General features: G+C 49.9%; 1 protein-coding gene across 1 annotated transcript; it reads right to left on the reverse strand.

Annotated features, from left to right (window-relative positions):
* Positions 1–168: 168 nt before the first annotated feature.
* Positions 169–25,911, reverse strand: chsy1 (chondroitin sulfate synthase 1). The gene is made up of 3 exons (XM_078795583.1): positions 25,193–25,911; positions 23,705–24,200; positions 169–2,406 (listed from the first exon to the last, which is right to left on the reverse strand). The coding sequence occupies exons 1-3, from the start codon at positions 25,501–25,503 to the stop codon at positions 814–816; spliced, it is 2,400 nt and encodes a 799-aa protein (XP_078651709.1). The 5' UTR covers positions 25,504–25,911; the 3' UTR covers positions 169–813.
* Between the last annotated feature and the right edge of the window lie 538 nt (positions 25,912–26,449).

Raw genomic sequence — 26,449 nt, forward strand, 5'->3', positions numbered from 1 at the left:
CTGCTACTTGGATCACGTGGACCACACAAACGTCATGAAGTCTTTGTTGCTAAAAAGTATAGAGGAACATTTTTCCATCACTATGAATATGAATGGAAAATATTTTTATGCAACATGAATCTGAATGTTGAAAGGAAAAGTCAAGCAGCAAAAATATGAAATGCCCCCCCCCATTTTATTTTTTAAATAGAAAAACTTCCCACTTGGACAAAGTTGAAAGACAAATTAAAAACAATAGTAATAAAAAAAGATTAAAAAATGACCTCAGTCCATCTTCATGTTTTCACAAAAAGTTCCTGCTTGACTTGGGAAGACCGGACCAGCAGGGAATATCAGTACCTGTCAGGATGGACGCTCGCTTGGCTCCACCCCCCGGATAACACTTTGTTTTGGAACAAAATGCTAAGAACATTCTTCACTGTTCACTCTGTCCCACGCGCACGCACACACGCACACACACACACACACACAAACACACACACAACAGTCTTTGGTGACAGGAAGTTACAATCTTTGCACGAAACAAAAACAATAAATTAGACGTCAAATCCAGCAGTTGTTCACACAAAAAGAAACTGTGTGTGTGTGTGTGTGTGTGTGTGTGTGTGTGTGTGTGTGTGTGTGTGAGAGAGAAAATGTAAACATTCACAGGCGTCCGAGTTGCACTGAGGTACACGACCACGGCCCCGCCTCCTGAGGCTGGACACGCCACCTGTCAATAAAAGAGTCTCAGTTTTCATTCAAAAGGAGTTTCGACGCAGAAAATAAATTATTTGCGGGCGTGGCCGGCAGCGGGGCGGCAGCGGGGCCCCCTCAGGCTGTCCTAAGCGAGCCGTTGTTGGCGGCTAGCCTGCGGAGCGCGTGGTCGTTTTTGTCCAACCAGAGCTCAGCAAGCTGCTGCGTGGACCCGTGCGACGACGCCTTGGACCCCAAACACATCTTGTACTGCTTGGCCTCCAGTTTGGGGTCGCAGGCCACCGTGTGGTGCACGTGCACGATGCCCGGGTCCGTGGCGCGGAACAGCGTCATGCCCGACTGAACAAACTTGTTGAAGAGGTCCACGTCCTCCAGCCCCCAGCCCTGGATGGAGGTGTCGAAGCCCCCCACCCGGACCAGGTCTCCCTTGTGAACGCAGACGATGCCGAAGCCGTAGCTCCTCCACAGGCCCGTCTTGGACGTGAAGACGTAGTGGTTGTTGCTGGGCACCTTCCCGGCGTAGACCACCTTGGGGTCGTACTGGCTGAAGATGACGGGGAAGTAGGCGCGCTCCCCCAGGGCGGCGTTGGCCCGGCAGCGCTTGAGGAATTCGGCGGTGAAGAGCACGTCCACGTCGCAGTAGAAAAGCAGGGAACGGTTGGAGAAGTGCGACGAGCCCACCTCCAGAGCCAGCGCCCTGGAGAAGGATCCTGCTACGGGCTTGATCTCCATGTCGGCGCGGGGGTACTTCAGGTGGTATTCCCGCATCAGCTCCACCTGTTTGACGCGCTCCGTGTTGTTGTCCGTGCTGAAGAGCAGCACCAGCAGCTTGATGTTCTGCTTGGGAATCAAACACATGCGCTCAAAGTTGGCCATGAAGCGCACAAAGGCGTTGTGGCGTCCCGACAGCGGCACCAGGATGTTGACTTTCTTGTCCGCCGCTTCCTTCTGCTCCTGAGCTGACGCGGCCAGCTTGAAGGGGACCAGCATCTTCAAGGAGTTGGACAAGAAGGACAGCGAGTCCGACTCCTGGTTGATGTGTCCTGCCAGCGCCTCGCCGTCCATCTCGTCTTCCTCTCGGAACTGGATCCGGCTGAAGGTCTGCTGGAGGTAGGCGTGTCTGCGGACTGGGACCGTCATGGTCTTGCCTTTGTGCTTCTTGTAGAGCAGCAGGAGATCCAGGACGTACTCGGCCCCGTACAGCGGGTTCACCCGCCGGTAGCCGTACTGGATTTCCTTGAAGTCGATGACCCGCCCCCGCGTCTTGGCATTGGCGTTGATCATCTCCATCACCTGCATGATGATGTCATCCAGGGCTTGGCGCTGGGACGAGTCCATTCCGCGCCGGGGCGGCTGTCCGTCGAAGGCGGAGAAGAGGTGCCTCCCGGTCAGGAACTCCCACTCCAGGACGTCGTCTCTCTGCCGCGGGTGGAAGCGCATGAAGGAGGGCGGCATCCCAAGCTGGAGATCCTCTCGACCGGGCTCGGCCGCCCCGTAGCGCCCCATCTGGACGATCTCGCGGTGGAGCCGGACGGTTCTATGGCGCAGGTCGGCGATCTTGCGGCTGAGCATGTAGCTGTGCAGGCGGTACTGGTAGGGCGGGTTCTTGTTGGGGTGCAGGGTGATGGCCCGGTGGATCTTGCTGTTGCGGAGGTCTCGGATGTACCCCTTCTTGTTGGGCTCGTAGTTCTCGTAGAACAGCTGCTGCATCTGCGGTGACAGCACATGAGCTTTTGTTAGCACGTTAGCCTGGGCCGGCTACGTCAGTCGCCTCTACCGAGGACGCGTCGTTTCGAGGCTCGGACGTCGGACCTTAAACATCGCACAGTAAACGATTCATTCTTGACGAAATGAAGTACAAACGACTCAAACGGCTACTTTGGCTCGTTTGCCAAAGACCGATCTGCAGCGTAGACGCAGGATCCCAATCCCGACTCCGGATTGTATGATCCAAACAAACCGAAGGGTCTTTCCGGACAAGCGGTGACTTTGGCTGGAATGTTGAAATTCCGAGGTGGTAGCAGATTTGAGCGGATGGTGAAATTAAACCGACGCTAAGACTCTTATTCTGTCCAAGTCCAAATCGAGAGCTTGAAGGAATGTGTTGTGTAAGAGCCAGCGTGGGGGCGGTGGGGGGGGGCAAGGGTCTTGACAAAGTCAGTGTTGGTAAAAAAAAAAAAAGTGTAAACACGGGGACAGCTGCTCGCGAGCGGCTGGCAGGAAGTCAAGCGCGGTCAAGAAGGCGGCGTTTGTGCCGCGGCCTCCCCATGAAGGGAGCATCAGTGCTGCTCCCGCCCCCACAAAGACTAATTTGAGAAGACGGCTCTGGAATGCGGCCACAAGTCTGATCCCGGGGGAAAGGCCGTTCGGGGAATAAGACAGGACGGGGCTGAGAGCCACGGAAAGTTGCACCCGATTCGGAATCTGATCACAAGAACTGCCTGACTGACTCTTTGCTTCCCGGCGGTTTGGAGATGCATTCCTCGGCATCTGGGAGCGGGCGGCCTGCCAGTCCAAACACACAGGAAGCTTGTCCTTAATGGACGGGGCCTAGCTAACACGGAGGTGAGGGGTCACCTTCTTCGCTTGGCTTTGCTTGCTTAGCATGACTCGGCCCGACCGCCCCGGGACTCGTGGAGCGGCTGATCCAGCAGGAGATCAGACGGGATCCGGCGGCAAAACTCCAGCCCGCGCCTGATTGGTAGGATGTGCGCGCCCCTCTCCCCGCGGCGTGGGCATCATTAGCCTCCGCCCTAATTAGACCTCCTCCTTTACCATCATTAGTGCGATTCCCTCACGGCTCACGAGCGGACGCCACCCCGCGCCGCTAATCAGCCGTTGTTCTCCGACTCACGTTGGCGTGCCGAGGAATAAAAGGCAGACACTTCCCAGCGGTGACAGCCGGACCAATCAGAGTGCTCCTTACTCTGGCAACATCGTACCATGCAAACACTGGCTAGTGTCCTCAAAGTCAACACAGCAACTTCCTGTTGGGGCGCCACATTTATGAAGTCACATGATGATCCGTATTGCCGTGAATGGCATTTATTGACTTGGACCTGAACTGATGTCCGACTGGACGCCAATCTGTCGTTGGTCCAAATCTCCACCACCCAGTTTGTGGCTTGCCGGGAAGTCCTGGCACCGACCCGACGTGGCCGTTTCCGTCCCACCGTCAAAGTGGGCCGTGTCAATCTAATTGGTGCCGCCATTGTGCTGCTGTAATGGACGCCATTGTGGACAAGGTGCTTCTGTCCAAACTGATTTCTCTGGACACGCCTCCACAAAAGTCTGGATGTCTCGCTTCCCGACATCATTAGTGTCATGAGAGCCACACAAAGCCGCTGAAAAGCTCCACAAGCGTTACGCATCTACCCATTTGTACGCGGACCTTGTTTGGCGATGGTGTGGGCGGGTCCAAGTATGGCCCAGCCGTGCTGGTTCGACATCGCTCAGAGGGAAAACAGAACCAAATTCCCACATCAAGATGTTTTTTTTAGCCGTTTATCTCTGCTAACTCAACTCAGAAGCTCCATAAGATGCCAATTTGCGCTACGCAGGCCCAGTTCTGGACCCGAGCCCACAAGGACTCAAGTCAAACATGATTGTGACGGTCCGGCTGAGCGGGATCCAGACTGTGATGACTTCATCAGCTCAGCTCAGGCTCAGGTCCAGTTCACGCAGCATCATCCAAGTGGCTCGGCTTCCATGACGACAAACCCCTGGAAGGTTCTCCTCACAAATGGCCTCTAATGACAGCTTGTCACGTTGAAAGACTAAATATAAATACATAGAAGTCATTCAGCCACGACACGGCTCGGCTCAAGCCACAGTTTGACCCTGGAACAGATGATTCCTCTTGGCATCAGCGTGCCTCACTGCTAGCGTGACGTGATGTTAGTCTTGACGTTCAGACTCAGAACCCAAAGCCTGTTGCACAAAACCAGGCTAAGGGCTTGTAAGCCGGGATAAGTTCTGACATGAGTTATCATGGAATTCATCCTGCTCCAGGCCAGACTAAGGTCCAGGATCTCTTTCATCTCAAGCCTCGTCTTCATCAATGAAAAGCAGGAATTATTCCAGTGCTAACGTTGTCGTCACGTTCATCATTTCAACATTTGTCATCATTCATTTTAGTCACCGTAGATAAAAGTTTTAGACCATTAGATCACGTTTTAGTCTGGAAGTAAGCTCACCCTGACCCTAACCCTAACCCGAACCCTATCAACACATCTCGGGGTAGATCGTCGACTGGGTTCAGTATATTTGCCACCAAAATGTTGTGTTGCTGCTGGATGTTCACAGTATCCCAGTGATCCTGTTAAGTTTTTCCTTTCTAGAAGAGGAAGATTCAAGACAAGTGCAGAGAACGAGCGACAGACACACGCCCACCTTGAGTTCCGTCCTTTGTCGGGATCATTTCACTGACTGCCTCGAAGGAGCATCTCTACAAGACGCATTCATCACGGCGCTCTTGTTGCCATGGCGGATGGTTTCATCTGTGATCGATGGCGGGGTCTACGCAAAGAAGCCGGGATTGATTCATCCGTGCAGCCGATTAAGCTTAGACTTGGTGGAGCTCAACTCCACTTGAGTGTCACTAGGATAAACACCATGTGACCAATTCCCTGATGGGAAGAAGTGTGAGTCACTGGCTGCTCCACTAAAAATACACGGACAATGTGAACAAACCATCCACACCAGCAGAAACCAGGGCTGGACAATAACGATGTAGCGATGGACCGGGGCAAGTTAAAACAAAATTGGGGCAGGTAAATCCAATCAGTGATATTCCCATCAGGCAATGCACTTTGGCATGCCGTACTGCCAAGAGTTTTTTTTAAAGCGGTTCTTGTTGGGTGTTGGTAAAACACGGACTGCGTAATTCCGCTGGTAATTTGCAAACCAATCCTTGCAAATCTTGAAACGGACCAATCAGAATCCCTTATTTAGACCGCGGTCCATAATCCACAATCCGCGTTTTACCCACACCCGTTCTTGTTGGCGATCAACCAATCAGCGATGGTTTGACTAGGAAAACATCCATCATGGCGTCCCTGCCAACATGGTCTAATTCTTCACCAACTTGTGAAGGAAACCAGCAAAAAGTGATGAAGCAGTGCCTCCTAAACAAGTATTTTATTAGCGGCAGCAAATCAAATGATGGCACAGGTGAGTGAATCACATTGCTGGGACAATTTGAAGTGGTCCCAATGAAACACCACCCATTAGATCCAATACCAAGTGCTGATTTGGCACAAGCTACAAAATCTAGCGCTTCCATTTCTCTGTGGACTTTTATCACCTTTGCTTCACAAATGATTGTTTGAGCATTGAGCATTTTTTCTGGATTAAAACCACTTTACTAGTACACAAATGTGTCAAATGTTTCATTGTGGTGCACAACTTGTAAATATCACTGCTTACTACGACTACCATGTGTAAGGTAGCATGGCTTGCCATGTTAACATACATCTCCACAATTTTTCAGACATTCCTCCAAATACAATGCATCAGTACTATTATCTGATGAATTATCAGCATATATTGATATATGATATCATTATGGCAGTCTTTTCATTTTACATGGGGCAAGTTGGGGCAAGTAGTTCTCACCTTAAGGATTCCCCATGGGCAAGTCGTTTTTGGTTTTAATGTAGAGCCCTGGAAACACTTTTTCTTAAGCCTGGTTCCAGGTCCAGATGGGAGATGGTGTTAGGACAACATTTGGACCAGAACGCTGCAACCAGCCCTGAGGGCCGAACCCGCTGGGAGTGGTTCCAGCACCAACGTCACCACCGTCACCATGTCACCAACGTCACCACCGTCACCATGTCACCACCTTCGCCACGTCACCAACATCGCCACGTCACCAACATCACCACGTCACCAATGTCACCAACATCACCACGTCACCAATGTCACCAACATCACCACGTCACCAACATCACCACGTCACCAACGTCGCCACATCACCAACGTCACCAACATCACCACGTCACCAACATCGCCACGTCACCAACATCACCACGTCACCAACATCACCACGTCACCAACATCACCACGTCACCAACATCACCACGTCACCAACATCACCACGTCACCACGTCACCAAGTCACCAAGTCACCACGTCACCAACATCACCACGTCACCAACGTCGTCACGTCACCAACGTCACCAACATCACCACGTCACCAACGTCAACACGTCACCAACGTCAACACGTCACCAACGTCGCCACGTCACCAACGTCGCAACATCACCACGTCACCAACATCACCAACATCGCCACGTCACCAACATCGCCACGTCACCAACGTCACCACGTCACCACGTCACCAACGTCAACACGTCACCAACGTCAACACGTCACCAACGTCGCAACATCACCAACGTCGCAACATCACCACGTCACCAACATCACCACGTCACCAACATCACCACGTCACCAACATCACCACGTCACCAACATCACCACGTCACCAACGTCACCACGTCACCAACATCACCACGTCACCAACATCACCACGTCACCAACATCACCACGTCACCAACGTCACCACCATCACCACGTCACCAACATCACCACATCACCAACGTCACCACGTCACCAACATCACCAACATCACCACGTCACCAACGTCACCACGTCACCAACATCACCACGTCACCAACGTCACCACGTCACCAACGTCACCACGTCACCAACGTCACCACGTCACCAACGTCACCACGTCACCAACGTCACCACGTCACCAACGTCGCCACGTCACCAACGTTACCACGTCACCAACATCACCACGTCACCAACGTCACCAACATCACCACGTCACCAACTCCACCAACTAACTCCTCGTCTCTGCTCTCAGCACACACACAAACGCACGCACACACACACGCACACACACAAGCTGTTACGCTACGTTGCCAGCTAATGAGGACGCGTTGACGGCGCTATTAGCATAGTTTTTATGGCGATGCTGTCAGCTGTTGTCCACCGTGAGGCCAACTACTGTTGGCTTCACTCGTCGTTGGCCAAGAGATGACGAGGCAGCGAGGAGTTCCGTTTGCTACGACGATTAGCAATAGTCAGCAGATGCATACGAGCTGGACAACACGATGCCTTGCCAAATAGCAACATCAATGTCTGCATGTTTGCTCCATCGCGTCCAGCAATGCTGTCGGTAATCATATTATTTTGATATTTATTATATATATTAGGATTATTAGGATATTCTTCCTCTGTTTGGGCAGGAAAACAAGCCACAATTGAAAATCATTGAAATGAGTGGGGCGGCACGGCGGTCGAGTGGTCCAGTTCAATTCCGCCCTCGGCCATCTCTGTGTGGAGTTTGCATGTTCTCCCTGTGGTTTTCTCCGGGTACCCCCCCCCCACATTCCAAAAACATGCTTCTCCCTAACACAGCTGGGATAGGCTCCAGCACCCCCACGAGCCTGGTGAAGATAAGCGCTAGGAAATGAATGAATGAGTGAAATGAGCGGATAAAGGAACCTAAATGGCGAGTCAACGAGAACTGGGATTGAATCCGGCGTTAAGGCTCTCAACCCTCGCTACTGCTAGCTAAATTACAAAGGAAAAAAGCTTTTGTAGAAAAGGTATGAGCCCACTAGATGAAGACTCGTGGGTGCTCGTTGACGACTGGAGCTTCACTGACCCACAAGTGCTCGGCGAAGACTCAACCCGAACCCCAAGACTCGAGTTTCACCGACTCATGGTTGCTCAATGAAGACTCAAGTTTCGGTGACATGCTCGAGGCTTGAGGAAGCCTCGAGTTCCACTGACCCACGAGTGCTCGACGAACCTTCAGTTCAACTGACTCCGGGGTACTGGACTAAGACCCGGTTTACAGCATATCGACTCACGGTTACTTGAGGAAGACTCAATTTTCACTGTTTGGTGGGTGCTTGAGGAATACTCGAGGTTCACCGAATCACGGGTGCTCGACGATGACACGAGATTTATTTTAAAGAGGTTGATTTAGCAACATATTTTGTACATAAATGGATTCTAATTTTGCATTTCATCGATTGACTCAGAAGAGCCGAGTTGAAGTCAGTGAAGGGAATGGTTTTCCCGTCACTAGTCGGTAACTCCAGAGACGTCACTTTTATTTAGTGTTCTTGCCAACTGATCATCCCGTCCTTGATGGTCCACGTTCGTGATCCGTATAAGACTAGGCTTTCAGGCTTTCAGGCTTTCAGGCTTTCAACCCAAATCTCTACAAAAGACGAGCTGTGTAGTCCCCGGAATGTCAGACCGCCAAATGGGATGCACCCCGCTACAGTGGAAGCAGCTCAAGTCGGCGGCGGCGTATCCCACTGGAGGACACAGTGGATCCGTTGGAGCGGAATCTAAACATAGACTCAGACAAGACTTTGATTATAGAAAGCTGGCCGTGTTGACGCTACATGTACACACAGCATGGCCGCCCTGTTCTACGCCGTTAGGAGCAGGAAGTGAGATCCATGTGTGATGGAACCATTGGGCCAGAACAGGAAGGCAGCGGCTGTCAGCTCCAGCCTTCGGCAGCAAACATGGGCGGGTCCAGACATCAAGCCCAAGGTCCAAATTAAAGCCTTTTATAAACGTGCACGCAGAAGACTTGCCCACATTGGTCAAGATGAGACTTTTTTCCCCTGCTGGAGGTAATTATAGCCGCGTCGTGGCCAGCGGAATACTTGTGGATGCCAGTGGTCCGCCCAGCTAGCATTTAGCCAGCGCCGCCCAGGGAAGACTGAGGAAGACGTGTGAATGTCAACTATGATCTGCAGCTCTGTCCTGCCATTACTAGGACTGGAAGAGCAGGAAATAAGGTTGAGCGATGTGCTACATCTTCTTACATCTTACATCACCTCGCCTTGTTTACATTTAGCATTTATACCGGAACATCCTGCAGGAAGTAACACTCACGCTAAGGTTGGGCGATGTGCTACATCTTCTTACATCTTACATCACCTCGCCTTGTTTACGTTTAGCATTTATACCGGAACATCCTGCAGGAAGTAACACTCACGCTAAGGTTGGGCGATGTGCTACATCTTCTTACATCTTACATCACCTCGCCTTGTTTACGTTTAGCATTTATACCGGAACATCCTGCAGGAAGTAACACTCACGCTAAGGTTGGGCGATGTGCTACATCTTCTTACATCTTACATCACCTCGCCTTGTTTACGTTTAGCATTTATACCGGAACATCCTGCAGGAAGTAACACTCACGCTAAGGTTGGGCGATGTGCTACATCTTCTTACATCTACATCTTCGCATTTGCACATGGACCTGAATGAGAAGCGAAACAAGAAGTGACAAATCAAGAAACAGGAAGATGGTGTTGAAGAGGAAGGTGGCCATCTGGCGGCCACACGGTGTCTTATACGCTTCATCCCAATGAAGAAAAGGGCCAATCCCAATGAACATATAATGGGATTCACGGGGAGGAATATTCCTTTCCCCAATCCCATTGAGGTATCTTGTACCCGCTCAATCGGAACGTTGTCAGACTACGTTCTTCTTCCTGGTGTTTTTCTTCTTCTGTTGTTTATTGGCGGTTGGCAAGCAGCTTTGGTGTGCATTAGCGCCATCTGTGGAACAGAATCTAAACCCTTCTATACGCCGTTCACAAGTCCAGTTTTTCATTAAAATGAAAATATATATCTATAGAAAACATGCCTTGAGGTTAATAATAAAATATGATCTTTTCCCGTTTAAATTGATCCCGGGTGCGTTCTTTCAGCGCATGCTCAGATATGACGCAACACGCAGATCCAGACGTTCTTCACTTTTAAAAATGGAGGCCAGCAATCAGCACTGGACCGCTAAGCAAAGTTTGGTTTTGATCCAAACTCAATTTCAAGACTGGACCAACAAACGAACGAACGAACAAACGATCGAACCAACAAACGAACGAACCAACAAACGACCGAACAAACAAGTGGCAATACAGAGTTATTCCAACAAAGTTGGTGTTTCCGTTTTACTGGGCATGCCCTATTGACTATTCTGTTGGATTATAGCGGCGCATGTAGACTAGAGATTGGAATATTCTTTTCCATGGATACCATCATTTTCGGAAAGGTCATTGGAAAGATTCCATTCAGAAAGAGAAAAAGTGAGGAATGAGGAATGAGAATGCTTGTGGAATTCTTTTGTGCATGTAAAACTATGACAACATGCTTCCTGCTAACATTTTGGGCTTTCTGGAACAGACTCATCCAAATCACATGATTTCACGGAGTCATGACGCGAACAGTCGAAGTGAAATAACCCATGTTTCGCTCTTATTTAGTTACCTATTTTAATGTATGCATTATTTGTAGTTCTTCCTCATTTCCTTGGAAAATGTCTTCATAAATTCCTCAAAAATGCACTTTGGACATGGAATTATGTCTTTTACTGTTTCAAAGAGGATAACGGGCAAGTGGAAAATTGGGTCCCAGGTTAGGACCGTGTGTCCCTTGTCCCTGATCTAAAGTGAACTTTAACAAAATGTCTGCCGCTGTCCGTTCCAGGAGACACGCCATCATTCCATGTCACGCTGACGGTCCGGAACCAGGTGGAGCTGATGGAGTGTTCTGAGAATTCCTCAATTAACAGTAACCCCCACCATCCCCCCTCGTCACCCACAACCTGGTGGCCCGCCTGGGGGTAGATTGAAAGGTGCAGGTGGGGGCGGGGGTGGGGGGGGGCAAGTAATTACAGCCTTCCCTCGTTTGATGGCGGTGCTGAGGTTAGACGCCGCCAGCTGTGCTCTGATGGTCCACGTTGCCGGTCCAGGTGTCGCGGAAACGTTATGAGATCACATCGGAGCCCCCCCCCCCCCCCCCACCACTCCCACCCCCACACGGTTGCACTGCCAGTGAGCACAAAGCCAACGGTGAAGAAGATAAGTGCTAATTAGGAGTAAGTCACGGCCGTCAGCTTCGTAGTGCACGTTGCCGTGGTTGTGTGCGGGGGCCATCTTGTCATGTTTAAACACAACTCTCATTTCTTCCTTTATTCAAAGCACACATGAACGGGGGGGGGACAAAAGTCCTTGTCTGGCAAAGATTTCTTCCAGAAAGTGTCCTCTTATAGACCATATCTCGCCAAATAACACAAGCGTTCCATTAAAAATACAGCAGCCCACATGAGACACACACTTCCTGTTTTAGAAGAAAAGAAATCACCTTAAGTCAAAACACACTCAAGAGTCTGGGAAGCGTTCATTAGTCAGCTGGGGTTAGGGCTAGGGTTAGCTGTTCAAACTACAGGCTTAGGGTTAGCTGTTCAAACTACAGGCTTAGGGCTAGGGTTAGCTGTTCAAACTACAGGCTTAGGGCTAGGGTTAGCTGTTCAAACTACAGGCTTAGGGCTAGGGTTAGCTGTTCAAACTACAGGCTTAGGGCTAGGGTTAGGGTTAGCTGTTCAAACTACAGGCTTAGGGCTAGGGTTAGCTGTTCAAACTACAGGGTTAGGGCTAGGGTTAGCTGTTCAAACTACAGGGTTAGGGCTAGGGTTAGCTGTTAAAACTACAGGCTTAGGGCTAGGGTTAGGGTTAGCTGTTCAAACTACAGGCTTAGGGCTAGGGTTAGCTGTTCAAACTACAGGGTTAGGGCTAGGGTTAGCTGTTCAAACTACAGGGTTAGGGCTAGGGTTAGCTGTTCAAACTACAGGCTTAGGGCTAGGGTTAGCTGTTCAAACTACAGGCTTAGGGCTAGGGTTAGCTGTTCAAACTACAGGCTTAGGGCTAGGGTTAGCTGTTCAAACTACAGGCTTAGGGCTAGGGTTAGGGTTAGCTGTTCAAACTACAGGCTTAGGGCTAGGGTTAGCTGTTCAAACTACAGGGTTAGGGCTAGGGTTAGCTGTTCAAACTACAGGGTTAAAGTTAGGGTTAGCTGTTCAAACTACAGGGTTAGGGTTAGGGTTAGCGCTAGGGCTAGGATTAGGATTAGGGCTAGGATTAGGGCTAGGGCTAGAGTTAGGGCTAGGGTTAGCTGTTCAAACTACAGGCTTAGGGCTAGGGTTAGCTGTTCAAACTACAGGCTTAGGGCTAGGGTTAGCTGTTCAAACTACAGGGTTAGGGCTAGGGTTAGCTGTTCAAACTACAGGCTTAGGGCTAGGGTTAGCTGTTCAAACTACAGGCTTAGGGCTAGGGTTAGCTGTTCAAACTACAGGGTTAGGGCTAGGGTTAGCTGTTCAAACTACAGGCTTAGGGCTAGGGTTAGCTGTTCAAACTACAGGCTTAGGGCTAGGGTTAGCTGTTCAAACTACAGGCTTAGGGCTAGGGTTAGCTGTTCAAACTACAGGCTTAGGGCTAGGGTTAGCTGTTCAAACTACAGGCTTAGGGCTAGGGTTAGCTGTTCAAACTACAGGCTTAGGGCTAGGGTTAGCTGTTCAAACTACAGGCTTAGGGTTAGCTGTTCAAACTACAGGCTTAGGGCTAGGGTTAGCTGTTCAAACTACAGGCTTAGGGCTAGGGTTAGCTGTTCAAACTACAGGCTTAGGGCTAGGGTTAGCTGTTCAAACTACAGGGTTAGGGTTAGCTGTTCAAACTACAGGCTTAGGGCTAGGGTTAGCTGTTCAAACTACAGGCTTAGGGCTAGGGTTAGCTGTTCAAACTACAGGGTTAGGGCTAGGGTTAGCTGTTCAAACTACAGGCTTAGGGCTAGGGTTAGGGTTAGCTGTTCAAACTACAGGCTTAGGGCTAGGGTTAGCTGTTCAAACTACAGGCTTAGGGCTAGGGTTAGCTGTTCAAACTACAGGCTTAGGGCTAGGGTTAGGGTTAGCTGTTCAAACTACCGGCTTAGGGCTAGGGTTAGCTGTTCAAACTACAGGGTTAGGGCTAGGGTTAGCTGTTCAAACTACAGGGTTAGGGTTAGGGTTAGCTGTTCAAACTACAGGGCTAGGGCTAGGGCTAGGATTAGGGCTAGGGTTAGGGTTAGGGTTAGGGCTAGGGTTAGCTATTCAAACTACAGCCAACTTTTACTTTTACTTGCTGACAAAGTGATGACAAAGGGGGAATTGTTATTTTAATCAAGCGGATGTCATCGCTACTACCACTAGTACTACTACTACTACCACCACTAGTACTACTACTACTACGAATCCAACACCGCCGTCATTCATTCACTTCATAGAAGTGACAGCAAAAACAACCTTAAAACATTTAGGTTGTGATTTTGGACACTTTTGGGACCACCTTGGCATGCAAACCTGAACAGGTCCAACATGGGGGACCTCCAAAGGCTTCCCACTACCTGCAAAGATTCCACAATCGATTGATTTTTCACATCCAAATCCGTAGATGAAAATATCCACAGACGAAATATTCTCCTTGTGAGGATAGAGACAGGAAGAACGTGACGCTTGATGCTAGCATGTTGGAGCAACGACAAAGACAAGAAGGTGAAGGCGAGAGAAAAAGAAACATCAAGTCAGCATAAAGTCCACAAGTGAAGTTTGTGTGTGGAGGATTTGCTGACACCACATTTTCCACAGAGGGAAGCAGTGAGGAGATGGAAACAATGAGCTCCTCAGTTTGAAGAGGAGGAGACGAGGAGAGGAGACGGGATGGACGAGCTTCTCCAGCCTTCCCAACTTGACGTTTAGCCTCATGGAGGTCATGCCGGCACACCTGGACAACGCGCGACATTGACAAAGAACGCCATTGGCGCGTGCGCCAGTCCGTTGTGGTCCAGCCCGGGTCCAGCCCGGGGCCAGCCCGGGGCCAGCACATACAGCAGCAGGATGATGACTCATCATTCCGGGCCGGGCCAGACGGACACGAGTGGGTCAGGGAGAGGATCAGTCAGCACAAAGTGCAGCGACGCCTAATGAGTTTCCAGCGGGCGTCCTTGCCGTCCGACAGCCTGAGGCTCCTCCATGAATGATTGTGGGACGCGTCAGCAGCTCCACGCCGGAGGAACAAAACCACGGCATGAATAAGACTTACTCCGCCTTTCAATCAGTGCTGAGGTCGGGTCAAGGGGACGAGGAAAGTGCTGAGTCATGTTTCAATGTTGACACGCCAAACAAGCCGGAGGACACAACCCTTCACACGCACTCGCCGCCCCTGAACAAAGATGCTTCCTAAGGCACACGCGCAGGCTACTGTTAGCTGCTAACATGCTAGCTTATAGTCACTATCCCAAGTAAAGTCACCATGTTTTGATGACCAATAAGGACACTCGGACGGCAGTAGATTGGTACTTATGCCTCATACAGTAATAATACACCTCACGTTCGCTTGATTGATGGCAAAGAAGAAGAGGAAGAAGTCACGTGACCCGGCAGAGCACACGTGACCCGGCAGAGCACACGCATCAAACTCTTGCCACGGACCGATTCAATGGATGAGCGCCTCATTAAAATCCCGGCAGGAGTTTGACAGCGGTTGTCTGAGAAGACGACGCTGGCCCACAGAATATCCTTGAAGTGACATTGACGGGAATGCTGCAGGAATTCTAGGAACGCCTTAGTCTGCACACACGCAAACATCGCTGATAAATATTCCACATGGAGGCCACAGCACACTGATGGCTGAGCTCCGAGGAGGTCAGCAGATGTTCCTGTGAGGAATTCTTCATGTATTGCAGCCCTCAGAGGTCACCCGGGGTCGCCAGTGATCAGCACGCTCACTTCCTGCCGGGTGGCCATGTTTGAATGGGCCAGAGGCAGCCGCTCCACAGTTGTTCATGGAGGAAGAGGAGCGTCGAAGAAGGCCCGTCTCACAGGACACAACACGCCGATGACCCGTATGCTCGTTGTAAGACGCTTATCCGCTAATCTGCCATAATTGGATGCTAACGGCTTAGCCACACCGCTGTGATGGCCGTCATGAAGGATCGTGCTCGCACACTGGAGCCGCCTCAGGGCGCCTGCGACCTTCCCGCTTCGCTTGACCCGCTGTGATTGGACGGCGGGCGGGCGGGCGGCCGGCTGCTTGAGCTCTCGTTTGAATCGTGGCTTCGGTCCACCTGACTGAGTACACCATGTACGCGGTGTGTGTACACAGTGCGGGTACTGCACTGCATGTTGCCGTGAGGGTCAGTGTGGAGAAACGGCACAAGTTAGCTGGGAATATGCGTGGTGCGTTCAAGTGCACGTCACAGGCCACGTGACGCCGTCACTGTGGCAAAAAACATCTGCATGTGAGACCAAGTGGCGACTCTAAAGTGTCCATAGGGGCCAGCGGCTGTTATATGTGCCGTGATTGGCTGGCGACCATTCCAGGGCGTCCCTCCCCCCTGGGATAGGCTCCAGCTGACTCGTCACTATGAGGACAAGCGCTACAGAAAACGATTGGATGGATAGACACATATGCAGCCTGCAGACCACAAAGTGGGAGAAGTGAGGCTGTGTGTTTGGATGAAGATTAAGAATGCCCTCAATTCCACTTAAGGCTGATTTATGTGCTGATGACGAGAAGGCACCACCCTCTGCCACCCTCTGCCACCCCCTGCCACCCTCCCCCACCCTCGCTGTGTGCGGGCACCAAGAGATTTACATTCCTACTTACTGTATTATAGACAAAAATAAGAGTGAATTATGAGTTAACTATGACAAATGCAATTCATGGTGATGAAATACTTGAAGGGATTGACAGCCCGAGTTGAAATACACACATCCCAAAATGTCAACAAGTTCACCGCTACGTTTCATTTGGATGTTTTTCTTCACCAAACTTCTCAAACGTTGTTCTTGCTTCCACATCCAGTTACCACGGCAACCAAAATGTCATCATCATCATCATCAGTCAGCTGACGAGCATGCTGGTCTTAATTGGTTGTGGCCGAAAACAAGACAGCTGAGAGGGACAGAAGCGGGTCAGGAGCAGGCAGGCCTCGCCAGCCGCTCGGTCCAATTAGGCAGAGTCAATGGACTAATCCTCCATTTAAGGGCGAGCGCAGCGCCCGTCTGCACGCACTTTTCCAAGACGATTACGATGCCAGGATGCCAGTGGACAGAGCACCTCCTTTCACCCAAAACAAACACGGTCCACTCACGGCACACGCTAACACGCTAACATGTTGAAGAAAGAAGCCGTTCCAATCGTAATGGAGGACGGGTGCCTGTCGCTTTAAGATGGGATGAGGGAAACGCATTCTAGAATGTTCGTCAAGGTGGAAACAGAATGTAGAGACTGATGACTGACTTGTGGCACCGCCCACAAAGATGGCCGCATGCAGAGTGGGTCGGCGGGGCAGGGGGTGAGTGGGTGGCGACACCTGGACTGCACGATAACGGCCCCAGAACAAGAACATCCCATAAAACAAGCGGACAGTGTTCCAGGCTTCCCAGCAGCTGCAGCGACTCACTCGGTCCTGCCTGATGAGGTCATGGCGAGCAAACGATGGCGTCTATGTGCGCGCACACGTGCACGGCACCATCGATCAGATGAGATTTGAAGCCATGTGCAGCTGCCTGTGAAAGTGTGTAAACTCAGATAGAGGCGGGGGATGGGGGTGAGGGGGGTGAGGGGGCTCACAACACAATGGGGTCCTTGTCGGCCGGTGAGAGCGCACGTCGGTCGTGCACGTAGAGAGCGTGCCCTGGCTCAGGTGAAATTGGGATTAGGGAAGTGGAGCGCTGTGGAGCGCTCGGCCCGCAGACGCGTGACCCCTCCTTAAAGGGCCGGCATCATACTCATGGATGATGATGATGATGATGATGATATAATGGCGATAGAGGAAGGCAAGCATCATCAGAGCACCTCGTCTTTAAATCCACAGCAGATTCGGGTTTCAGTCAATCATTTTTGAAACTGAAACATCCTATGATGGCCACAGCTTGACACTGGAACTGATTGTTTCTATTCCATCCTATGGGAAATGCTTTCCAAACACCGGAGCGTTTGCATCAATGCACCACATCAAGCAGTGAGGATGGCATCATGTGGCGTTGCCGTGACGACCAGCTATACATCTTCAGATGTTTACGCCAGTGTGTTCAGACATGAGACCTAGTCACCAGACCCAAACGCCACAAAAAGGTTTGTAGCAAACAACATGGCCGCCAATGCGGGGGCTGAGCATGTCTGCCACAGGACGACAGTGGCGAGCGACCACTTCCTGTTTAAGATGCTTCGGCTGAACATTTTGTTTATGTCCGACGGGTTCTGGTAAGTGCTTATTTGGTACTTTTAGCATCATGCTAAGACATGTCTGCTGTGGGGCGGCCAGCAGGACATCAGAAAATACACCATGTGACCACACGCGGAGGACGACGACACACACGATATCACATGGACACACACACACACACAAGATACCACATGGACACACACTGAAAAGAAGACAACATGCTAAAATTGGAGTGAACCTATAGCAGCTCCTTTCTGTGACCATGTGACCACCATTAAACGTTTCCACGTGCAGCGTACAGTAGCCGTTTAATGACTAAATTAAAACATAAAACATATTATTAAACATATATTAAAACATATTAGGAACAAATGTAAGAGTTAGTGATTGTAAAAGTACCAGATGGAGGGGTAGGATTTAATAAGCTTTGCTTCTTCCTACTCCTTTTGGACATGTGGAACTGGGAACTGATTATGGGATGCACTCATTACCATTACCATAATAACTGCATAGGTGGGGTCACGAGACGCCCAACTCACAAGACGAGAGACGGTGCAGAGATCGGATCCACAAGAACGAGATGAGATTTGAACATTAATGTAAACAAATTCAGCATCCCGCGTGTTGATGGGCTCACTTTGCTCATTATCAATATTCCCATACGGGGGGGGGGGGGGGGGGGGGGGGGGGGGGATTTTGCTTCGCAATTGTAATTTCTTGCTTCTCACGAGACTCCCTTGCTGCACTGCTGTGTGTATGCTAATAGCCCCGTCTCCTCCCACAGAGACATTCATTCATTCATTCATTTATTATCACAAGAGTTATTTCTGAATGACATATCTTGTCACATTCTAAACCTGCAAGATCTTGTGATACCCCGAGTACTCAATAAAAGTATGTTAGCGTGAAAGCATCCATAAACATATCTATTTCATGACGTCTACAGAAAAAAATATATACCATATTTTCCGGGCTATAAGCCGCACTTTTTTTCATAGGTTGGCTGTTCCTGCCACTTATACTCCAGAGTGACTTATACATGAAAAAAGTGTTTATGGTCCATAAACCCTGGACACCTTTTGTGTTCATGTTTATTTTTAGTGTAGCTGAATAAGCATTGTGTTAGCATATCCTCCACCTATTCAGCCTGTTCTCTATTCTTTTATTCTTACAACTTGCCTTCCAAGAGGACCTAATGTCTGTTTTGGTCAAGTAGTTTGGAAATTAATTACCCGCAAAAAATGACATGTATGTTTTTTTCTACCTAATGATGCATTTTTGGCCTTGTGCCACTTGTACTCCGGAGCGACTTATAGCCCAGAAAATACGGTATATTAATATAACCAGATGCTAAAGGACACAATGGTTTCATCCAACAGTGTTCATGCTTCCAGAATCCAACTCAAACCGCAAAGCAGCTAAATGCAACAAAATGGAGAGCAGTCAAGCATACGAGCGTAGTAAGATTCCGACATGTTGGCGGGTCTTGCCCCCCCTCAGGTGGCCCGCCCCGCTATTGGAGAAACAGCGGTTGAAGGGTTTCATTACATTTGAGACTTTGGGCAAAATAAGGTTCAGAAAAAAATGACTCCATTTCCATTGAAGACCCCCCGGAGGGAATACTTGCCGGGAATACTTCAATAAGTGACGACACACAATGTTGCTGGGACATATCGGGATGTTCAGACTTTGGATGCGGCATTCCGGCCAATAGCTGCCAACACCCAGTGTTCATGACTGCAGCACACGCGGCCATACGTCACATGACCACACGCTAGAAGTGACGCTACGATCATCCCAAGATGGAGGCCACGCACTGGGCAAAGACATCTTTGACATTCCTCCACGTCAACGTTCTCAATGTGCTGATTGTTTGCGGTGTGGAGACGCCACAAACATGTCAGCAACACTTCTGCGTGTCCGTAGAGATGGAAGCATGTTGAGACATCGCTTTGAGGAGGCGTGTCACTTCCTGTGTGCCGTTGTAATGAACGAGACAACACACACGCACACAAGACATGACTCCAAGCTGGATGGGGGGGGGGGCTCCAGAACTCGAGCGTGTGATACAAAAGCATTTGAAGACAAGAGTGACATCGTGGTTTGGACCAGAAGTCACCTTCAGCTGCCACGACTCAGCATGATGCTCATCTCGTCACCCCGACAACCGCAAGTGAGAGCGAGCGGCAGCAGGCCAGGGGGTGCAATGCATGCTGGGAAAGGCGCCGTCTTTCATCACACCGAGGTGTCACTATCGCCACAACCAGTCACTGGCTTCTATTTTCGAACTCCTGTCAAGATGCCTCATCACGCCGGCGGGACCATGGCGCCATGGCAACCAACCTCCTGCTTTAGTTCTAGGCTCTATCTTCTATTGCCAATGTGTCCTTTATGACGTCTTGCCATTTTATCAACTGATGTCAAAGGCAAGCACGCACATCAAGTATACATTATGTCCCACATCCTTACTTCCTGGGTAACGCTAATCTCATGAAACAGCTCATGCGGCGCACGCCACCACCATGCTAGCAGTGGCCAAAAGCACAGATAACGCCATCGATGCCATTGGCAGGCCACGTAACAACAACGAGACAGAGTCACGTTGTTCAAGCAGCAAAAGACGGATACCCCCCCCCCCCCCCCCCCCCGAGAGCCTGAAGTCAAGTCAGGTACTGTACAGGACATGCCCCCATTAGCAAATGTTTACCAAGACTCTTTCAGAGGCCTGACTGCCAAAATCCCAGCAAGGAGAGAGGTCACTCCACCGGAAGTCCAGTCGATCACATTGTGTCGCGCCACCTTGCATGCAACCGAGGGAAGCAGCTCTAGCGTGCCGATGTTTCAAGGGTCGCCTACGGCAACGCCCACAAAATACCATCAACAGTCGCAGACGATGGCTCCGATTTCATCATGGCCTTTCAATGGCAGGACTCAGGATGAGATGAATTATTATTCATTCATTTGAATGACAATGGTCTCCGTCTTCCATGACAGAGGGTGTGGGTTCTATTCCCAGCCAGGAAGGGCACCGGCGTAAAACCTAAGCCGTAACCATTCATGGGATTGACGTTGTTTTGAAAAGAAAACAACGTCATTAAAAAGAACCTCGGTTCATTCCTGAAGGTCCGACTGTAACCCAAGCAGATGCTAACCAAAACTATCATGTCAATGTAATTTATCTGTTCCTTACATACGGAAAAGAGTCAAAATGAATGTCAATACAGATAAATAATAAACAAACATACTTACTTCAGCCTTCATTGAAGAAGTGATGTAACTGTTCCCAAAGACACGCTACGCTAGCAAGATCAACACCTTCCTGCTTAACACCACCTTCCTGTTTTGCCATGAGTTATTTCTCTAATTCAACGGGGTTTCTCACCCCAATAACCCAAAACGGAGCTAAAGGAAGTCATTTCAATAACTAAAGGAGTACCCCAAGGCTCAGTTTTAGGTCCATCGCTCTTTTCTATTCATGTGAACAATCTTTGTCAAAACCTCTTTTCAATTTTATGCAGATGATAGTCATCTACTGCTCCTCTCCCTCCATTGAAAAAACCTTTGACTTCTTCCAGTCTGCATCTGATGCTGTCCATCACATCTGAAACAGCTTGGCTGCTGATACATCTTTACAGACAAATGTCAAGCTAATCTAAAGCCTTATGCTTTCCATGAAGCTATGGAAAACGGCTACCCTCTCACTTCCCGAGCATCAAAACAACTGAATGAGGTTTATCTGGTTCAATAAAGGATCAATGAATTGGAGTAAAACGGGTGAAAAATCGTTTGATTCCACATTTCCTCGTTGTTGACGTGATCAAGATGATCGCTTTCAAAGAACGCCGCCCGCTCAAGCAACACGTCCGCACATGTCAAAGACGTCCCGCAGGCCTCAACCAGAAAAGACGACCAAGGCTGGCTTCATTTGTTTTATGTTGCAACTTTTCTGACGTCTTCTGAAGCTCCAACTCCGCCACTCCACTCCCCGCTTGTCCGTGTTTGCTGAGTCATCACACACGCATTATGCAAACACCAGCGGTACACAAGGTGTAGTCCGCCATCACAATCACATGTTGATGCCCAGATGGATGAAACAGGAAGTGCACTTGGCTATGAGGCCAACATACGTAGGAAACACGTGTGGAAGATGAAAGACTTCTATCGTTCTAATCTTTCTCCATCGCTGCTGCCCCCACCCTCTGGAACTCTTTGCCCCCCCATTCACTCCGTGCTTGTCCCGACCTTCCCTCCTTCAAAAAACAACTCAAAAGCCACCTGTTTAAATCCCTTTTTACTGTCCAACTTTTTATACCTGACTGCTGCGCCCCGCCCCGCCCTGCCCCGCCTTAGCCTTGTTTTAGCTCTGAATGAATGCATGGATATTGTATTTGAATGCATCTTTTACTCTCTTTTTACTCTACTCTATTTTTATTTCTTTTTCTCTACTGTAAAGCGTCTTTGAGTACTAAAAAGCGCTATACAAATTAAATATTATTATTATTATTACATATATTACTCGGCACACAAGGAGTTTCAATACATTGAAACTCGACTCTTGACGATTCGCACTAAGAAGCCAGCTCATTCTAAAGCACACCGATTTGTTCAAGGGGACCTACGATGCTTTTCCCACTGGAAGAAGTTTAGGTTAAGTTTGAGTGATTGGAGTCTTCCATCAAGAAAGCCCCCCCGACATCGGTCTTTACGGGACCTCCCGTGGAGACTGACAGAAAAAAGACTGGAAGATTCTTTTTAAAAGATTTGAATAAGAATAAAAATGAAGGAGTTACGTACGCTTGTGTGTGATGAGGATGTAAAACAGGAGTAGTGATTTTACCCAGGGAACATTCTTTTCACAGATTAAGTTGTCACAACATGAGCGTGTGGAGAACAGTTAGCTTTGGCATGCACCCACTTCCCACAGCAGACCAACTCCACACTTTTTTTATAGCGTGTGCGTGTGCGTGTGCGTGTGCTGAAGAGAATCATGCAACAGTGCAGTAAATGTCCCGTCGTTACCAGCGTGGTGTTGGATTCCAGCGACCTGTAAAAAGTCACGTGAGCTGCATCCTCCTCATTTAGACGAGAGCGGCTCATTGAAGTACCAACTGGTTCTAATTAGCCGCCGGCTCCTTCATGTCCTGAGTCAACGGCTTACTTTCACTGCAGCACAAAACAGGCCGGAGTGGGCCATATCCACTAGCATGTGTGAAATATTCCCTGGAATAGCAGATTTATACTAACGTTACAACATGGAAGCCGTGATCTTGTTCTATGTGGAATCACAGAGGAGCTCCAAAAACATCTTGCAGCTAGCGTGTGTCTTTCCAATGTCCTCGAGTCCTCAAGTCCTCATACCGGTCTATAGATGCTGACGCTCAGGGAACATTTTAGGAACAATCAGCAACATTTTAGTGAGCCTTTACTTTCTCGCCGCATGGTGGGCTAACGGTTAGCATGTTGACCACATAAGTTTACTGGCGACTCCAAATTGTCCATAGGCATGAATGTGAGTGTGAATGGTTGTTTGCCTACGCTGTACGTGCCCTGGTTCTGAGGTTCTGGTTCTATATGCGTGCCCTGGTGCGGTTGCCAAATTGTCCATAGGCATGAATGTGAGTGTGAATGGTTGTTTGCCTACGCTGTAGGAGCCCTGCCATTGGCTGGCCACCAGTCCAGGGTGGACCCCAACTCCAACGTGGGCAAGCGGCGTAGAAGAATGCACCGTCAGTTCATGAAGGCTTTATGGGTCAAGCTAAAATTCCTCATTTCTAATTCCATTATTGATGATGAGAATCGTTTTTTCTAAATGCAAAACAGGTCAAAGGTCGACCAGTGTGTGTATGGTGGTCCTCGTTATGAGTGTGTGTGACGTTTGCCCGAATGTGAAGTCCAGAAGAAAAACAAAGCGGGTGAGAACTCACCTCATAGGACCAGACGCATTGGACCCCTGCGAACCTGCGCACGCAGCGGCCCACCTCCACGTCCTCGTGGGTGGTGTACATCTCCTGCAGACACTCCCGGATGTGAGGCACCATCCTCCGCAGGACCTCACGGCTCATGATGACCCCCGGGCCCCCCATGCAGAAGTTCTCTCCGGGCTCCAGGGCCAGTTTGCCTAGCTCATCGTGGGCCCCCATTCCCGTCTGTCCGAGGAACAGAGCCTCGCTGCTGTTGAGGCTGCGCAGGAAGTTCTCCAACTTGTCGCTCTTGATGTAGACGTCGTCGTCGGCCCGCATGAACCACTCGTACTTGTCCAGGTAGTGGTCGTGCATGTACTTGAGCATCATGAAGGACTTCTTCTGGGGTGGGTAAGAGTCGTCCACGTTCCTCAGAGCCACGATGGGAACGGGGATGGCGGTGTCCGAGCCTTCGCTGGAGAAGAACTCCACGCGGCCCGGAATGGTCTGAGCCCATGTCCTGGAAGCACACGGTTTGCAAGGAAATATAATCACTGCACGATGACCTCAGCCAAGGATAGAGTTGACTTTGTTTGGTTAGGATTACGCTAAAACTGCTTAAGACGTTCCTACTAAAGCTGGACGTTGACTGGAAAAACAGAAACGTCTGATGTTAGCGTTGATGATGTCAACCTACGGAGTGAACATGAATGACTTTTAAACCAGGAGGTCTTGGTGACATCTTTCTTTCGGACCGAAAAACAGCAGACCTCTGCCAAGGCCCAACAACCCTAACTTGGATCCGCCGTCTTTGGCAACACAACAGCTGGCCAGATGTTCTCCTGCAGTTCTCCTTCATCCTGCCACAGCAGTGATGTGGCGTTGGTGGAGGCGGCAACGCACGTCAAGTCAGGCCCGTCTATTCTACACTTGATTAAAGGGCGGGAGCACGACACGCCTGTCACGTGGACGCGCCCACTCCTTTTTGTTGGCTTATTTGGAATGTCTTGGAATAAAACATTTCCCATGTGCCCACTGGGCTGCTGTCAGTGGGTTCCGTCAACACCGGCCACTTCATTAGGTACAGGTCATTTTTAACAAGATGTCTGCTATAGTGTGAATGCTGTTCATCTTTTGACCTGAAGAGGCTTTCCACGAGAATGTCTCCCACGCAGGACGCCATCTGATCTAAGATGATCTAATCTAATCTAATCTAATCTAATCTGCTGTTTCATCCAAGCTTGAGGTTGTGTTGAGATAATCCGGCCTTTCTAAACTACAGCAGACATGAGTTTAGTCGCTAATGAACCACTGGGAATGTAGAAGAACTCCAAGAGGCTCCACGCCTGTGAACATGCAGCAGAACCTTGGTTGCGTTCCGTCATTAGGTTCCATCTCCACGAATGAATATTGGAGAACATTTAGCCAGTTGTGTTGCTAACGGACTGCTAACGAGGTTAAGCCGATCCACGGCCGACGACGGCCAGCATTGTGGCGCTGACGTGCACGTACCTGTGCGCGGCTACGGCCCGGTTGTTCAGGTACTTCTGGGCGGTCATGACCCCGACGAAGAGGAAGTTGTTGGAGCGGGATCCCGGTGTCTCTGTGGCCGGCGATCCGTTATCTTGAGGCGGCCACAGGACGCCGCCGTGATCCTTGCCCAGAGCCGCGTTGAGGCCACATTTGGCCGGGTTGGCTTTGCGCTTGTGTCCGGCTTTCTTGAGCTCGCCGGCCTTGGGCAGGATGAGTCTGGAGGCCAGCGTGAAGCCGAGCACCAGACCCAAGAGGACGCTGAACCAAGCTCTCCGGCTTCGACCTGCCATCCCCCCGCAAAAGTTCACCAGCCCGCCGCCGCCCCTCTCTGCGTGTCTCCGTCGGGAGCTCAAGAACCGACGCAAGAAGAAAAATCAAGAAAAAACAAGCAATAATGAAAAAAGAAACGGAACCAAAAAGCTGGCTCTCACGCGCGCGCGCTCCCGCTACAGAGACGCTGCTTACGTAGCATCACGAGCGGCTACTCCAAGCCGCTGCTGGACGAGCACAGCCCCGCTAACAGGGCCGAGATGTCGCTGACCTCCACCGTCGACGCCGGCCGGCCTTCTTCCTCTTTGCCTCGAACAGCGGCGCCGTGCTGCTCGTTATCTCGCCATGTTGGGGATGTGGAGTGTCGATGGAAGCCTTCTGCTAATGTGAGCCCGAGAGGCTTCCGTAGATGGGAGGCCTTCAGGTTGCATGGGAAAAAAGAAAGGCTTCTGCACCGGCGTTGACTTTTCGTCCTTCGTGGCCAAATCTTTGAAAGTCTGCCACGCACGCTGGTGAAATATGTCTTTTGTGTGGTGTACAAATAACGTTGGATCTCCGTGCATTAAAAAAACACCAGTTTCAAAAGATGGAACGTACGCAAAAAGGCAATTCAAAGATTGTACGCTTGGGAGGGAGGTCCGTAAACGTAGCATTGGCTCATTCTGATCTCTAGCGCTCCCTGCTGGTGATGTAAAGACTTAGCTTACCAGGACTGTGTGTGTGCGTGTGTGTGTGCGTGTGTGTTGTGGAATGCCATAGGTTTGTTATGAATGACTAACAAGTCACATTTTTTACGCATCAGCAATCACAGCTCCCAAGTCAGTGTTTAGCTTCCCCTCAGGGTTTAGGTCAGGTGACGTAATGCGCCCAATAACGGCACATCTTCATATTGTGTTCATGACAAAATAACTTTGTGGATTTGGAATGATCGTCCTGTTCCACTTTGCTGGCCTGGGACTTTAAATA

The sequence above is a fragment of the Doryrhamphus excisus genome, linkage group LG13 (assembly GCF_037039965.1).
Source record: "Doryrhamphus excisus strain RoL-2023G ecotype Guam linkage group LG13, RoL_Dexc_Guam_v1.1, whole genome shotgun sequence".
Lineage (NCBI taxonomy): Eukaryota > Metazoa > Chordata > Actinopteri > Syngnathiformes > Syngnathidae > Doryrhamphus > Doryrhamphus excisus.